Here is a 17784-nt window from a genome sequence, read left to right as displayed (position 1 = left end):
GTGAGTGTGTGTGGGATGCATGACGTAAAAGCAAAGCAATAACGCAGTGTGCGTGCGTTTACATTTGCCATTGCATACATGTAATTAGCAAAAGAATTGATTTTAGATGAAAATTGGGAAAAACCAACAAAAACAACACAGCAGGCGAAATGCTGTAAATGTGTCGCTATGTAAATGTAAGCCGCCGCATATGCCACAAGCTGTGCATAGTTTAGTGTTGTAAAACGTTGCCGAATAACTATGTTTTTACTGTTGTTTTTCAGTTTATTGCTCTTGTTTCTTTATCTACGTCTACTTTGTTTCCATTCTTATTTGATTTCAATTTGTTTTAATAGTTTATTTTGTTTTCTTGGTTGCTAGACGCAACGGCCTCAAAAAACAAAAAAACGACAGTTGGCATTTGAATTTTGGCGTTAACTCACACACATAGACACACACTTATTCATATATAAACACAAACACATACTCTTGCACACACATTTGCCGAAACAGACGCCGTCGGCGACCTCGACATAGAAGAGTGAGAGAGAGACAGAGGGACGCGCAGCAAGCCTGGCAGATTTTGAAAGCTGAAGTTTTGGTTGCTACTTTTTGTTTTTTTTTTTTTTTTTTTTTTGTTAGATTTCATTTCACTTTATTCGATAATTTAAGTTGCGAGTAAACCCACACACAGACACACACGCATGCAAACACATGCAAAGACACACATATGCATGCAAACACACACACTTGCACTTGCCGCCACATACATATGTATTTATCTGGCATGAAAAAAAAAACCTACTCTAATAAGGGCTAACAAAAAATAGTTCTTCTAATTTTGTTTAATTGCAATTTGTGTTCCTTTCAGCCGATAAGAGGAGAAAAAAAGAGAGAGAGAGAGAGAGGAACTAATTGCATTCTTACTACATTAACTGCATTAAAAACAACAAACAAGCTGGAGAATGGATCAAATCACAATAGGACAAAGCGTTAAAATTAAGCGAACCGATGGACGCGTCCATTCGGCTGTCGTATCCAAAATCAATGAACCAGCCCGTTGCATCACAGTGGAATGGTATGAGAGGGGGCGAGACTAAGGGCAAGGAAGTGGAACTGGATGCCATAATCCCATTGAATCCGGAACTCTCACGCATGGACCCAAATGGTGGTGGAGCCGATCAAAACTCGGCTCCCGAGCCAAAGAAACAAGCAACAGCGCCCATAAATCTAACACGCAATCCCACGCAATCGGCTATCGGTGGAGGCAATTTGACCAGCCGCTTCACAATTGGTGGTCAGCAACTAAACAAAATCCACGAGACAACAACAGCAGCAACAACAATGCTTGGAGGCTCCAGTTTGGGCATCGTCCATCCGTTAACCAATAGCAATAGCAGCAATACAACAAATATACCGAGTGCAGCGTCGAATACCACAGGATTGCAGCGGCCAGGGCGATATAGCAATGCTAGCTCCATTGCTGCAGCGGCTGGCCAACAACAAATACGTCAACCCTCGGCAGCAGCGGGTGGTAGTCAGAACACTATTGCTAGTAGCGATAGAGGAGGTGGCAACTCCTCTACTACAACTACCAATACCACCACCACCAACAATTCTACCGCCACTACGGGGGGAGCTCCAGGAGCTGGAGGACCACGTCGTTCGCATGCCCTCAAAGAAGTGGAACGGCTCAAGGAGAATCGCGAAAAACGTCGGGCCCGTCAGGCTGAAATGAAAGAGGAAAAGGTCGCATTAATGAATCAAGATCCCGGTAATCCCAATTGGGAGACGGCGCAAATGATACGTGAATATCAAAGTACTCTCGAGTTTGTACCCCTTATGGATGGCCAGGTGGCTGATGATCATCAAATAACTGTATGTGTACGCAAGCGACCCATTAGCCGCAAGGAGGTCAATCGTAAGGAGATCGATGTTATATCAGTGCCTCGCAAGGATATGCTCATTGTCCATGAGCCGCGAAACAAAGTCGATTTGACCAAATTATTGGAGAATCACAAATTTCGCTTCGATTATGCATTCAATGATACATGCGACAATGCCATGGTGTACAAGTGAGTATATCGTTTCCCACTCCCCCTTCCCTCCCTCACTGCCCATAAACCCGCAACATACATACATACATATATATACTACCATGAACGCACGCTTTTACTGTGGGCGGGCAGTTAGAGATATTAGAGATGACATTTTTTCAAATCTTTAAGATAGTAATCAAGTGTTTTACGAACTAATATCGATGAGTGTTCAAAATCTGTTTCAAATCTCGTGATGATTGCATATGGTAATTATAACACATTTGTAGTAATCATTCGTGACCATAATTTTCTCATCTTTAAGAGCGACTTGGTCACAAACACACACATACACACGCTCAAACAAATACAAGTTCAAAGTGGTCGCCTCCCGAAATAGCCAAGTTTGTTATTGTTGTTGTTGTTGTTGTATGACTAAACACAAAAAGTTGTTTCATTCGCCTCACTGAACTTGCAGCAAAAAAAAAAAAAAAAAAAAAAACAAACAAAAACCATGAGCCGCAGCAGCAACAACGAAAATTGAATTCTCCTCTTCTTTCTTTTTGCTTGTGAGAACAATTTTTGAAAAGTAACCGTCGCTTGGCCCCATTTGTCATTGTTTACTTTTGTTATTATCACTCAATTCGATTTGATCTGATGCCCCCTACTCCCTATCTCGCTCTATATCTTTATTATGCTTGTTTATTGGAAACTTGTTTTTTGCATACATTTCTTCTATCTTCTATTACTGCTCTTCTTCCGGTTTTTGTTTATTGTCCCCATGAGTCAATTGGTAAAAATTAATGATGAGTAAATTGTGCTCTCTCGCTTCGTTCTCACCAACTGATAGTGATTAAGCCATTACCCAGGGAACATTTTGCACACATTGAATTTATAAAGCTCAATGACGTCACGTTGAATCTTAAAAATGAATTAATTAATACTCTATTAATTTGAAATGGTATTAATGGCCTGGCCGTCCTATCAAATGCACAAAATGTGGGGGTGGGTTAGGTTAGGTTAAGGGACTTCTTAGCTGCTTACACTGCTTGCAAGCAATTACACAGGAACCTTATATTATTTATTTTGACAACAATTTTTTTTCCACAGATATACAGCCAAGCCCCTGGTGAAGACCATCTTCGAGGGCGGCATGGCTACCTGCTTTGCCTATGGTCAAACTGGATCTGGCAAGACTCACACCATGGGCGGAGAGTTTAATGGCAAGGTGCAGGATTGTAAAAATGGCATCTATGCCATGGCAGCCAAAGATGTCTTTGCCACTCTGAATTCGCAGCGTTATCGTTCCCACAATTTGGTCGTTTCAGCTAGTTTCTTTGAGATTTACAGTGGAAAGGTAATAAGAAATCACTGTTATATTAATAGCTTGTACTAATTTGAGATTTCCATCTTCTTTCCTCCGTTTTAGGTATTCGATCTACTGGCGGACAAGCAAAAGTTGCGAGTTTTAGAAGATGGCAAACAACAGGTTCAAGTTGTCGGCCTCACCGAGAAAGTGGTGGACGGTGTGGAGGAGGTGCTCAAACTTATCCAGCATGGCAATGCCGCTCGCACCTCCGGTCAAACATCGGCTAATTCAAATTCATCACGCTCGCATGCCGTCTTCCAAATAGTTCTACGACCGTCGGGATCAACAAAAATCCATGGTAAATTCTCATTTATCGATTTGGCTGGCAACGAGCGAGGCGTGGACACCTCGTCGTCCGATCGTCAGACACGTATGGAGGGAGCGGAAATCAATAAATCGCTTCTAGCACTCAAGGAGTGTATTCGGGCATTGGGCAAACAATCGGCACATTTGCCATTCCGAGTATCAAAGCTAACGCAAGTGCTGCGAGACTCATTCATTGGCGAGAAGAGTAAGACATGCATGATAGCCATGATCTCGCCGGGATTGAGTTCATGTGAACATACGTTAAATACACTACGCTATGCCGATCGTGTCAAGGAACTAGTGGTCAAGGATGTTGCTGAAATTGGACCAGGTGATAGTGAACCAGTTGATTTGATGGATGACGAGGATGAAGATGAACAGCTGCAGCAACAGCAACAACAATTCATGCAGCAACAACGGCAGAGCCAAGGAAAATATCCAGCCCATCAACAGCAGCGCACATCGAGTGTCCATAACAACAATAATAACAACAATAAGAACGGCAATGCGGCGAACATGGATCTGGCCATGCTTAGTTCCCTAAGTGTGAGTATACATTTACCAATACAACTGCCACTTGTGTATATCTAAGCTTAAAGTAGAAACAATGAAGGTTGAGCCAGAAGTAATCCTTCCCGTCACATAAGTGGCTACTGTCAAATCGTATCCAGGGATGACTGTTAGGCCTTTGGAATACGAATCGAAAACAAAAAGAATAGGCCTTTACTTAATTTTCAAAAGAGAAAAAAAAAAAGATTTGTATTTAATGCCTATACTTAACAATCTTTGCTTTATGTTCTCTAAGCACATACATATATTTTTCAACGTACATTTAAAAAGTACTCGAATATATATGTATATAAATCATCATATACATAATATATATATAGAAAAGCGTATATTTTTATCAAAAAGAGAAAGAATTAATTAGAAATGCGTGGATGTCTAACGGAGCGCCGTCATTATGGTGCTGGTGGTGGAGGTGGAGGTGGTGATTCCAGCAGCAATGGTGGTGGACCAAGATACCGCCAACAGACAGCAGCGATACCGCATACTGCCCGATTGAATAATGTGCGAGCATTGCGTTCCGTTTATGCACCCGAAGGAAAGGGATCAAGTGCTGGAGGCAAATCATCAACAACAAGTATAACAGCAAAAGGAGGAGCAGGAGGATCGAAGAGCGGCGTCGGGTCATCTGCTAGGGTTGGCCTGTCATGTGTCAAGAAGAGCAACGATGTTTCAAAAGTATGGAATCGCAACAAGCCAACAAATCCATCCAGAGGAGGACCCGCTGCTCCCGCCACAGCCAGAAGTTATAGTGTTTATGACAAGCAAAAGAAATCGCCATCGATTGGCAAACAGCCACCAAAGCAGCAGCCAAATGTGGCCAAGAAATGGAATACATCACCGCCGACGCTGCCATTGAAGATGGAAAGTGGTGGACGACGACTCAAATCCAATAAAGGCCAACGCGGCTATGATATGTTCTATATAAACTGCTCGCATCAAAAGAATGACAAGACAACGACGACATCGTCAGAAATGAGCTCGTCGGATGGTTTTGTGGCTAGACGACAAAAGCTTTGCAACGATCGCTCTTTGAATAGAACCACCAAAGATAATCATCAAGTGACTAGCATTAAAAAGAAGGATAATGAGAAGCATTTGAGACCTTCCTGTCGACAATTTCATCGTCCGCCTTCGGCTGGAGAACGTTATGCTGAAAAAAAGGAAACCGAGAATGGTGAAATCAAGGAAATGTGTGCTCTAATACGGGCGGTAAAGAAAACCTTGTCCAATTTAGCTGTGGAAGACGTTCCACCACTACCGCCGCCGCCACAATTTGCTGGCGAGTCACCTCGTCTGAGACGCTATAAGACAGAAATTGTCTTTTGCATGCAAAATTGCAAGGATCAAACAATACTCGAATATGCTCGCAGATTGCCGCAAGTTTAGCAACTGAATGAACAATTAGAAAAAAAGAAGAAAAAAAGACAGTTCAAGTTTTACGATTTTTCCAAATTTGTATTAATCTTCTTTGAACCAATCCCTTTTGGACTACGACAAGTCGCAAATTCGTTAAAATTACAAATGTTATATATATTGTTCTTAATATGGTAAAAAAAAAGAAAGAAAACAAGTCAATAAATCTACCCCGGGGAAATAAGAAACAATTTTAGTTCATTGTTTAGTGTAAAACATAAACGTCTGTTCTTATTAGGTTTTAGTTTTTGGAAATAGATTGAATCTGAATTTCACATTGTACTTTCCCCTTTCTGTTTTAGGAACATGATATGTCTGATGAACTGATTGTGCAACATCAAGCGATTGATGATTTGCAGCAAACTGAGGAAATGGTTGTCGAATTCCATCGAACTGTTAATGCAACTTTGGAGACTTTCCTGGGCGAATCGAAGGCCCTGTATGATTTAACCAATTATGTTGATTATGATCAGGATGCATATTGTAAGCGAGGCGAGACAATGTTCTCTCAATTGTTTGATATTGCCATCCAATGCCGTGATATGATGGCCGATTATCGTGCTAAATTGGCCAAGGAGGAGATGTTATCGTGTAATTTTAAGGCGCCCAATAGCAAACGTTAGAAGCAGCAGATGAAGAAGCAGAAGAATGATATCACAACTATCACACCCACACACACACACGCCATTTCTCTAACACACACACACCATTACCCATCAAACTTTAAACTAAAACTCAAACGATAGAAAGAACCCCAGTCGGTTCTATTCGTAATTTCAATTGTCTAAGATTAGCGGATGTAATCCTCTAGTCCAAGAAACCAATCAACTACTGGTAGTAACCACAACTAATACTGATTCTGATTCATATTATTTCGAGTTTAAACCCCTACAATACAATCATTTTAGATGAATAAATGAATGTTGAACATTATAAACGAATAAAACCCAAGAATTGTCAAGCCAATTTCTCATCACACACTCACATACACATACCACATCCACATGAATGCGTTTATTTTTGTTTGAGAAAATTTCAATTTTATTATTGTAGTAGCCTTTAAATAAATTTGAATGCATCATAATAATATTAAGTAACATAAAAAGTTAACGAATTTCATTTAACCAAAAGAAAACTAACATATAGCCATCTCACTCACCCATACCCATACACACACAAACACACACACACACACAGTATCAATTTTAAAATCTACATCGATCGGTCTCTTCCTGTTTTGCTATCTCTATCTAATTTGCAGTCAGTCAAATATTTTTTTTATTATTTTTATTTGTATTTAACAAGGAAAGAGAAAAGCCTAACATGATTTTTTTTTTTTTGAAAAAAAAAAAAGACATTTATTATATTATATAATTTTTACATAGAAATATATACAGCAGTAATAATATTAATAATAGTCTTAACTTAAAAAGAAATATATATATATATATTCCCCTCCCTTGCCCACAGCTCACCTTTCGAGAGAATATATATATATATAAATGAGATTCCATTTTTTTATTTCTCTACTTTCTTATATTGAGATAAAGATGATGTATTTATTGCAAAAAGGCCACAAAAATTGTATTGTAATTTCTATTAATTTATTGAAAAGACAAAAAAACAAAAAAAAAAAAAAAAAAAAAAAATGTTGATAAAGAAAAAATACTACTGCACCAAATCCAATTTACCAATTTACGTATTGCCTATATACATAATAAATATTTATCTTTAATTTGTCTAATCAATTAATTTTTTTTTAATAGTAATTTTTGTTACCATTATAACTTTTGCGCAAGAGGAAGTAATATGAAATGAAATGTGTTTTTTATTATTTTAAGAGTTCCCCTCAGCATTGATTTTAAATATGAATGACGACTGTAGCTCTTATTATTACTTTATTTTTCCTGCATTTCTATTTTGTACTAATATTTATTTTTATATATAAATTATGTTTACATGACAGAAGATCGATAGACAACAGCAACAAAACAAATGAGCAAAAACTACATGATAACCAAAAATAAAGACCGAGTCCCTCATAAATTCCTATCCTTAGATAGAACACTAAAAGGGATAAATTTTTGATAAATTTCATTCGAAATACTATGCTTATTTTTTGTTATTAATGTGAAAAGTAAAGTAAACTGAAAAATAATAATCCCCTCCCAAAGCGAATTTTTAAATTACGTTAATAATAATGAGTGCTTCGATATTATATGCAATATGAAAGAATGCAAAATTAAAGCAAGACAAAAAACAATGAAAACTGAGTATAAAGAAAACTAAACTAAAAAATGAACGCTGAGAAAACTGTTAGGACTTGGACTCTAATAATTTGTATTATTAAATATAAATAATAATTTATATTGTAATAACAACTAAATTTAACATTAAAGATGTGTAAATCGACAAAATCTGCTGAATTCTCTTTTGAAAATATTTGTTTATACCTAATAATAACATTGCTCACAGATATCTGTAACGCAGAAAAGGAGACGTTTTCGACCCCCTAAAGGATATACACTCTCGATCAGTCTATCCATCGTCTATTTATATGACAGCTATATAATATAGTTAGCCGATTGTGACCGAATATGCCACAGTCAAATATTAATTTCGATGATAATAGCATAAAAAGTAACAATGTTATCCATACTGTTTTCGACCGATTGTCTCGATGGGAGCTACATACATACATATACGAGTATGATATGGTAATCCGATCGTGATTTAACTGCCAAATAGTAACTTTTATGATAATAGCTTGGAAAATAACAAAGTTATTGAGAATAGTTACTTTTGACTGTGCAGAAACTGAATCCGAGATATATTATGGAAGCCCATAGCTCATACCTTGGACAGTCTCGTCGTGCTGAACAAGGTCATAACTGCCCACATTTTGGAATATTTCAAAGACACATTCAATTGCTTCTTGATTAAGCTTTTTGTTGGATACTTTAAATAAAATATCATTGTAAAACGGAGAAGTTGTTGGAATTATGTTTCTGTTTTTTTTTTTTAAACAAAAACAAATTAATGATAAAACAAAAAGGCTTTTTTTTTTTGGGGCTGTTAAAAAATGAAATTCTTTCTGTTTCATTTGAAACCAGAAATATGGCTATTCTGGGTCGCATGCAGTTTTTTTCATTAAAATCAGTTTCAGAATTACTGGCTGTATCCTTGTCTCACAAAAAACGTCATATATCCGAAAGCATTCCTAAGAAATAATCTTTTTGGGACGATATTTTCAATACTCAAATAAATAAGTTAAGCTAAATAATCGAAAACAAGGGAAACAATTAATGAATTATTAATGGTTAATTAAAAATTACTATTCAAAACAAATGGTGATACATTGAGAACAATTTTTTATTTAGCATAGGAGAAACAAAAATGTATTTACACAACGGGGAAATTGGTCGAATCTTACACTCGCCACCGGATGACTCGCTTTTTTACCAAAACATCTGGTGGTTGGTTTTATGGAACAGAAACACAGAGCTCTTCTACAAAGCTAATAAGGAATCCACAATTGTTTTTTACCCTTATCATCGCCTTCTGTTTCCCCGTTGAGTCCAATTTTCGATCGACTGATATCGATAAAAACATGGACACTTGTTGGGCCAAAAAAACTTTTTCGGTTAATTCACAAATTAAATTAGCAACAAATTATCAAAATCTGTATATGGGCATTTCCGCCGAAGTGTCAGCCACGAGCAAAAAATTAAACCATCTTGAAGATATTTGAGCACTTTTAATAACTTTTGTTCTTTATTTATCTATTATTTGTAGGAACTCTTTTACAAGGTAAAATATTTAACAAAAAATGTTACTAACTTTACAATCAATTAAAAAACAAGGAAAACCACAGGGCGGGGTCTAACTTCGACCGTGTCAAAGTTTGCATACCCTTGCAAGTTTTTTGGTAACTCTATCCTTACCTATTAGCCATCAATGTGGAAGAACGTTTTATCTAAAAATGCTAAAGTTTGCGAAAGAACGGTCTACAATGTTATCATAGGAAATAACTAAGATATTGATCACAGTCACTGTTTTCCACCAATCGTTCCTATGGGAGCTATATGATATAGTCACCCGATCTTTATCCAATTCGGCACAGTCATTAACAGATATAATAAACTAACAAATGTTTAATTTGAAAGTAAACCCGTTAAACCCCGTGCAGACGGTCGGACAGACGGACGGGCGGACCAACGCACGGACAGACAGACATGGCTATAGAAACTCGTCTCGTCATGCTGATCAAGAATATCCTTTATATGGTCGGAGATGCTTCCTTCTATGCGTTGCACACTTCTGACCAAAATTAATATACCCTTTTTGCAAGGGTATGAAAATATATGTATATATAATATAAACAAAAGCAAAGCTAAGTAAATTATTAAAAGATGTGTTTGTCTGTCGATATTTTTGATTTTTCTCAGTTATCTTTGGTGCGATTATTCATCTTGTCCAATAGGTACATACGGATTCAACCCTTAATAGACAGGTCTGTGCCAGGAGTTTCCCTTCCCTGCATGGACCACCTCATGGATCATGGGACCAACTCTGTATAATTTTGTTCCGTCGGATTTCAAGTAGGCGGATGACTAGAGGGAAAAACAATTTTAAAACCGATAAAAAATCAAACATCATCCAAGTAGGCTGGTTTATGACCAAAAAGTGTACCCAAGGCATGCCAGAAAAAAATATTCATTCAAACTGAAGCAAGGGGCAAAGAAACAGCAGAAAAAGACAAACTAAAATATATATTTTCTAAAATGTTTAACCTTTTGTCTATTTTTCGAAGCGCTGTAGAGTCGGAACCAAAACCGAGGTGGGAGTCCTTTGTTTGAAGAAGCTGAGGATATCCTGGAGAAATGCTGGTTCAAATTAGCACACTGTGATGGCGAGACGACTCGGTACGTATTCGGATACATATTCGTACTCGGATTCGTATTTGCCTGGATCGTCTTTGAGATATATAAGCAGTGGGTAAGTGCAAAAAGTGATAGAGAGAGCGAGCGAGAGAGACCTCTGTCGGATGACACAAATTTGTTATTTGTTGCAGACAGGGAAGCAAATCAATATAAGGAGGAGCTTCTGGTTCCAAATGAACCGTATGTCCGTAGTGGGACTTGACCAGAACCAGGATGCCGTATCGTCCGGAAATCAACGCACGATTTCGGCCCAGACTTCAGTCTCATTGGAGGAGAAGCACTTTTCCATGTGCGTCCACAACGATGCGCCACAGTCGGAGGAGCAGCTGGACGACACCGAATGGGAGACTCTGTCGGATCCCACAATCAAGCCGACCTATACTAAAATGAAGACTGATTTTGATTTCTTTGATGCGAAGGGCAAGTCGAGCAACTCCAAGGACGATCAGAACTCATGGTTCGTGAGGCTACTTACCCCAAAATAAAATTGACGAAGAAGATCAAAAGTTTCTATTAAGAATTTACCGGAAGCCATCATCATCATTATTATTTTTCTTTTCTTTTGAAATTATGTAATGTAAATTATGTATGTAATTTTCATTTTACTACCCCACACATTTGGAATGTAAAAAAATCGTAAAAAAAAATGTTAACTGAAACCAACTTGACTAACATCAGATTTGGGTCGGAAGGAGAGAGAAAGAGTGTGTCTACGATCGTAAGGAGTTTGATTTACTCCGAGATGACTCGAAAGATGCTCACTTCTAAGGGTTAATATAAACAAAGGCGATGTCGATCGATGTGTTTGTCGATATTTTTGATTTCCATACCCTTTGGAAAAAGGGTACATTCATTTTGGTCAGAAAAGTGCAACGCATAGAAGTAAGCATTTCTGACCATATATACTTTATATTCTTGATCAGCACGAGTTCAAATAGCCATGTCCATCCGTCCGTCCGTCTGAATCGACGCGAACTCCTCCTAGACCGTAAGAGAATAGAAATCATATAGCTCCCATACAAACGCCAAAGTCACGAACAGTGACTTTTCTCAATAACTTTATTTTTTAACGTTATTTTCTGAGCTATTGTCGTGAAACTTAATATTAGAGAGTTTATTGCGCCTATAAACGACTGTACCAAATTTGATCAAGATAGAGTGACTAGGTCGAAAACAGTGACTTTTTTTCGACGCGATTGCTTTCAAATTAAACATTTCTCAGTTTTATATGTCTGTTAATTGCTGTGCCGAATTCGATTAAGATCGGGTGACTATATCTTGTAGCTCGCATAGGAATCGGTGGAAAACAGTGCCTCTGATTAATAACTTCGTTTTTTCCTATGTAAGCCGTTTCGCAAACATTGGACTTTAAAGAAACCCTTTAAAACGTTTTTCCGCTTTGAAGCCCATAGGTAAGGAAAAAGTAACAAAAAACTTGCAAGGGTATACCAACTTCGACGCGGTCGAAGTTAGCCCTCGCCCTCTGGTTTCACTTATAGACGTAGTCGTACAACGCTCAGTACGAACAAGTGGCCCATATGACACCAGGCCCGGGCCTGTTACGAATGACCCTAAGTAAAGTTAATGTTACAACCTCTACCACTCCGACCTAAGGGCACAGGCTTATTACATATGTATATGTATAAACATAAATTAAACTAAAGAAATAGAAAATATTAAATGTAATAAGACAGTAGGTTACATATAAAAAGAAAACAGGATAGGTTAAAATAAAGATGATTACAATTAATTATGAGCGAGGAAGGATAAGAGCGCAGTTATTATACCCGGAAGCGAAGTTTCGGAACCGATAACGTGTCAAAGTCTGTTGTAGTCACTACATAGCGGGTCCTTCTAGATGGAACAGAAATGTTAATGTGGCTCAGCAGCTCGGAAAAGTCAATCTCAGTATTCAAAAGTGTGTAAAGAAAAGTTACACCAAGCTTATTTCTACGGTTAGTTAAAGAAGGAAGGTTAATTAACTGAAGTCGACTAGAATAAGAAGGAGGTTGTACAGTTGGATCCCAGTAAAAACTGTTTTTGTACAGATTCTAATTTGTTTGGATAAAACTTATATTGAGGAGGCCAAACACAAGATCCATACTCCTATATGGGGCGGACTAAAGAAGTATAAAGTATTTTGGTAATATATGGATCCTTGAGCTCCTTCGACCAGCGCTTTATGAAGCCAAGAACACTCTTAGCCCTACTAACTTTAGTCGATATATGCTGATTAAAACTAAGTTTGCGGTCTATTAAGATCCCCAAATCTTGTACAACCAAAGAAGTATTATTAACTCCTTCTAACGGGAAATTATTTATAAAGTAACTTGCTGATTGGAGAGAACCTCTATAAAAGGACATCATTTTGCACTTAGAACAGTTTAGCGATAACAAGTAAGCCCTACACCACCCCTGAAAAGCATTCAGGTCAGCTTGCAGGGTATGGCATGAAAGAGAGTCTACGATGCGATACCAAAGGACTCTGGAGAGATCATTAATAAAAATGGTGAAGAGTAATGGGTCAAGGTGACTGCCCTGTGGGACTCCCCGATTCAACACAAATGATCTCAGAAAGGGAGGACCTAAAAAGAACCCTCTCTGGTTTACCGAATCGAAAGCCTTACTGAAATCCGTATATATGTAAAACATCAGTTGGCTTTTGTTTCTTAAAACCTTGGACAACAAAGGATGTAAACTGTAAAATCTCGCTGACAATTTAGAAATTCCTCTGTAATTAGTGAAGTATATGTATGTAAAGAGGTAATATAAATGAATCCTTCCATATAGTTGAAAACCAGGACAGTGTAACGGACAACTCAAAAAGCTTAAGTAAAGGCGAGCACAATGACTCCGCGCAGAGCGGGAATACCGTCTGGGCCCGGTGAGTACACCGGCTGAATCATCAGTAGTTCCTTAGCTACCGAACTTTCCGTTATAACAGGATTAAGAATGCAGTTGGCTTTTGTTATAGGATATGGATATATCTGACTAGAGTCGTACTTAGTGGATATGTACATAAGTGCAAACGATGGAAGTGAGGTAGAATTTCGCTTTGAGTTAACGAAACTATAGAACCCTTTAGGATTTTCGGAGAATTGCAACTTTTAAGTAAGTAATTATTATAGCATTTAGAATTAATAATAATAAAATTCGATTTAGCAACCAAGTAACACAAAGATCCGATGATTGAAATGGCGGATTTCAAATCCTTACAAGTGTATAAATGAGTCCACTCGGTGTTAAGGTGTTGTTTAGTCCGACAAAGTCAGTCTTCCGATAACACTCGGAAATGGGCTCGCGGCTGGGAAACTCAATAGACAACTCTAACGTTGGATGAAAACTATTCTCTGGTAACACCATTGGGCTAGTTCAAGATACTTCAGAAAAACTAGGATCAGAGGTAAGAATCAGATCCAGAAGTCTTCCAGTCGTATTTGAAACCGAATTCAGCTGGGCCAGCGAAAGCTCAAGCGGACTAGTTGTTGACCAAGTTGTAAGGTGCGCGAAATAAATAAGTGGGACACTACATTCCTATCTATACCAACTAAACCGATTAGGATATTAAAACAAAAATTAGTTTATCTTAAAACTTCTTAAATTTATAAATATATTTCAGGCCACAAAAAAAGGGAAAAGCGCTTAGGGCAAAATTAGAAAAATATCAAACAAAATATTTTCAAACGAAATAAGTAACTGGGACAAATTGTTAATTTGTGTCCTAATTTTAAACGATTGAATAGCCCTCTCTGCTGCCATTTAATTAAGCGAGTTTTGCAGCATTTGGATGTCCAATTTGTCGGATTCTTGAAAAATGTGTCTTTATAAGCCCCTTAAGTTTGCAAATTGCTTTTTGTGGGCATAAAGCCGTTCAATCAAGATGCCTAATAGATTTTTGATCGGATATTGGTTTAGTCTGCTTGTTGACCAGTCTAAAATAAGCATTAGAGAGACTTTGAAATGAGCCTTCTGTAAGTTTTGTTGTATGATTGGGTGCATTATCACGCTAGAAACTGTATGTATCGTGTCCGAATTGCGCAAAAATGATCTTGGACAAGACAACATAGTTTTTTTGCATTTGTTTTATGCGTTATACAACACTTTAAAGTCCTTTCAATAAACAGGAATTCCGTCCATATAATCATATACAAATTTCTGGACACATGGACTTGTTTTGGGGAACCCGCAAATCCACTCGGGTTGATCTAAATTAATCATTTTTGGTTACTAAAAACAATATTTTTCCACACAGTTCAAACTGAGAGTACAAACTTTTGGTAAATGTTTACTATTACTACTACCCAAAACGCGCTTAAACTACATAATTTTGGTATCAAACGAAAGAGAAAAATTGCACGAGCACGACCTCAGCTGCGCCTTGGCGATTTATTTCGTAGTTTTTGAGTAATTAACAAAAGAAAATTAATATTTTTAGCGGGACTATAGCTAAAAGTAGCTTTTTCCGGCTAAAAAAAGCTGTTCAATTTTAATATGGTGTTGCCAAATGCCGAATTTTGGATACTCGAATACGCGGGCTTTTTGAATATTTTGTTCGCACTATTCTCAACAAACGAAAATATTGTTGAGTTTACAATATTTCTTGATTTTATAGAACAAATATAGTTTAGAATACAATATTCGGCTGCTAGAGCAGCCGAATATTCCTCGACTTTTGAGTTTAGATTAAAATATTTGGCTACCAGGGCAGTCAAACAGCGCGCCAAATAAAAAATAGCGTTTGACAACACTTAAATCTAGCTTTACCCGATTTTTCCACTTTTCAACACTGAAATCTCGAGTAGTAATAGTAAACATTTACCAAACTTTTAACGAGCAGCTTTATGCCTTAGCAGAAGCTCCGGTTTCATCAGTTTTTTTCAATATAAAGCATTACATATATGATCACTGCAGGATTAGTGCACATGTCGATAGAGAAAAATTACTACCCATTTGGGATGCGCTGATATTTTGTTTGATCGCTAGATTCTATATTCAGTTGTCACTCAGTCGCTTTATGACTTCGGTTGTGATAAGACGTGCTTTCTCTGTTTCTTTGGTTCTCTTTGCAAACGATTCAAACTGCCTGCACCACCTAGTATAACTATGAGTGGCGATGAAGACGCCGATGATGATGCCGTTATGGAAAGGCAGAAAGTATGCCGCCTGCGTAAAGCGAGGAGGAGGTCAAGCAACAAATCACCACAGTTAGCTCGAAAGGCGCCGGCCCTGGACTTCAGACCTGGTACATCCAAAACCAACAACTATTTTGAAGTACTCAGCGACGATGATGAACAGTTTAAGATGCTGATGCAAACAGAAGATCAAGGGGAAGGGCAATCCACAATACATTCGGCCAGTGAGACATTAGATACCCTAAGCCACTACCTACATATATTTCTTTCTGAAACTAATGATATTAACACTACGCTAGAATACTTAAAACGCTATCTTAACAATCAGGATTACATATACCCACAAAATTTCAGCGTAATGAAGAGGTAAGACTCATGGTTAAAAATGTAGAAAAGTATAAGGAGTTGATTAAAGAATTGAGAAAAGACTGTGTCTTGTTTCATACGTACCAGCTTAAGCAGGACAGGACTTACACTTCTCTACACCAATAGAAATAATCAAAAACTGCATTGAGGCATCTGGTCACACTGTGAGAAACGTTGCTAATATAAAAAGCCGTATCACCAAAGCCACTTTATATATGTATGTTTTATGTAGATCTAGAGCCAAGTAACAAAAACTCGGAAATCTACAAGTTAAATAATATTGGCACCGCGACAGTTACAATAGAACCTCCAAGAAAGACAAGCGATATCCTCCAATGCCACAGATGTCAGAGATACGGTCACAAGCATATGTAGATGTGTCAAATGTGGCGAAAAACATGAGTCCAAAAAATGTCCCAAGGATAAGGAAACTCCTCCAAAATCTGTACACTGTCATGAAAATCATACTGCCAATCATAAAGGCTGTAATGTATACCAAGAATTTCTTAAAAATAAAGTAACAACACGCGTTGACGAGTCACGAATAAACATAAAAGCCAATAGTTATGGTCTCATGAATTTCTCTCTAACAAGCCAGTTGTTACTAAAAGTGGTTCTTTGGAACGGATTGAAAAACTATTAGAAAAGCAATCAGAGCAAATTTGTGACCTTCTCCGCATTGCTATATGAAACGCCAACGGGCTATTAAATCACGTTCATGAAATGAACTTATTCATAAAGTCATTGATATAATGTGGATATCTGTGACTCACTCTACAAACAAATCCTTTTTTAAGCTGAGAGGATATGAGATTTACTGGGCAAATCATCCATCTGGAAGAGCCCAAGCGGGGCTGCACTGATTGTTAAAAATGGAATAAAATATGAAACTCTAGATCCCATAAGAAAGTCAAATGTATGCATGCTGACTTGATTGTTACTGCCATCTATTTCCCTCCAAGGTTTACTGTTTAAGAGATAGATTACAAACAATTATTGCGGGTGGACACTATAATGCGAAGCATCCTTGGTGGGGCTCGAGACTGACAAACCCTAAAGGCAAGGAGCTCTATAAATGCTTGAGAAATAATAGCCTCAGTGTCTTATCAACCGGTACATATTGGCCCACTGATCCCAGTAAAATTCCTGACCTAATGGATTTTGTCGTTTATAATAGAATCCCACAGCAATATCTCGCTATCTCAGAGAGCTTGGACCTCAATTCTGATCACTCGCCTATAATAATGGCTTATAGTACGCGAATCCAAAAAAAATCCGAGAAGCCCATACAAGATTATAACAAGCAAAACTGATCTTGCTGAGTTCAGATACTTGTTAGATCAAAAAATTTACCTAATCATTTGTTTAACCAGAGGGCGAGGGCTAACTTCGACCGCGTCGAAGTTGGTATACCCTTGCAAGTTTTTTGTTACTCTTTCCTTACCTATGGGCTTCAAAGTGGAAAAACGTTTTAAAGGGTTTCTTTAAAGTCCAATGTTTGCGAAACGGCTTACATAGGAAAAAACGAAGTTATTAATCAGAGGCACTGTTTTCCACCGATTGCTCCTATGCGAGCTACAAGATATAGTCACCCGATCTTAATCGAATTCGGCACAGCAATTAACAGACATATAAAACTGAGAAATGTTTAATTTGAAAGCAATCGCGTC

The 17784-nt window shown here is 37.7% G+C and overlaps 1 protein-coding gene across 1 annotated transcript; it reads left to right on the top strand.

Annotated features, from left to right (window-relative positions):
- The first annotated feature begins 373 nt into the window (after positions 1-373).
- On the top strand, positions 374-6676 carry Klp10A (kinesin-like protein 10A). Its single transcript, XM_068302179.1, is given in 6 exon segments — positions 374-580; positions 851-1067; positions 1069-2054; positions 3126-3372; positions 3445-4236; positions 5976-6676. Coding segments are annotated over 5 exon segments (2469 nt in total). The 5' UTR covers positions 374-580; positions 851-944; the 3' UTR covers positions 6297-6676.
- Positions 6677-17784: the final 11108 nt, after the last annotated feature.

The sequence above is a fragment of the Drosophila tropicalis genome, unplaced genomic scaffold (assembly GCF_018151085.1).
Source record: "Drosophila tropicalis isolate 14030-0801.00 unplaced genomic scaffold, ASM1815108v1 contig_952, whole genome shotgun sequence".
NCBI lineage: Eukaryota > Metazoa > Arthropoda > Insecta > Diptera > Drosophilidae > Drosophila > Drosophila tropicalis.
This window is presented reverse-complemented; position numbering and strand designations above follow the sequence as displayed.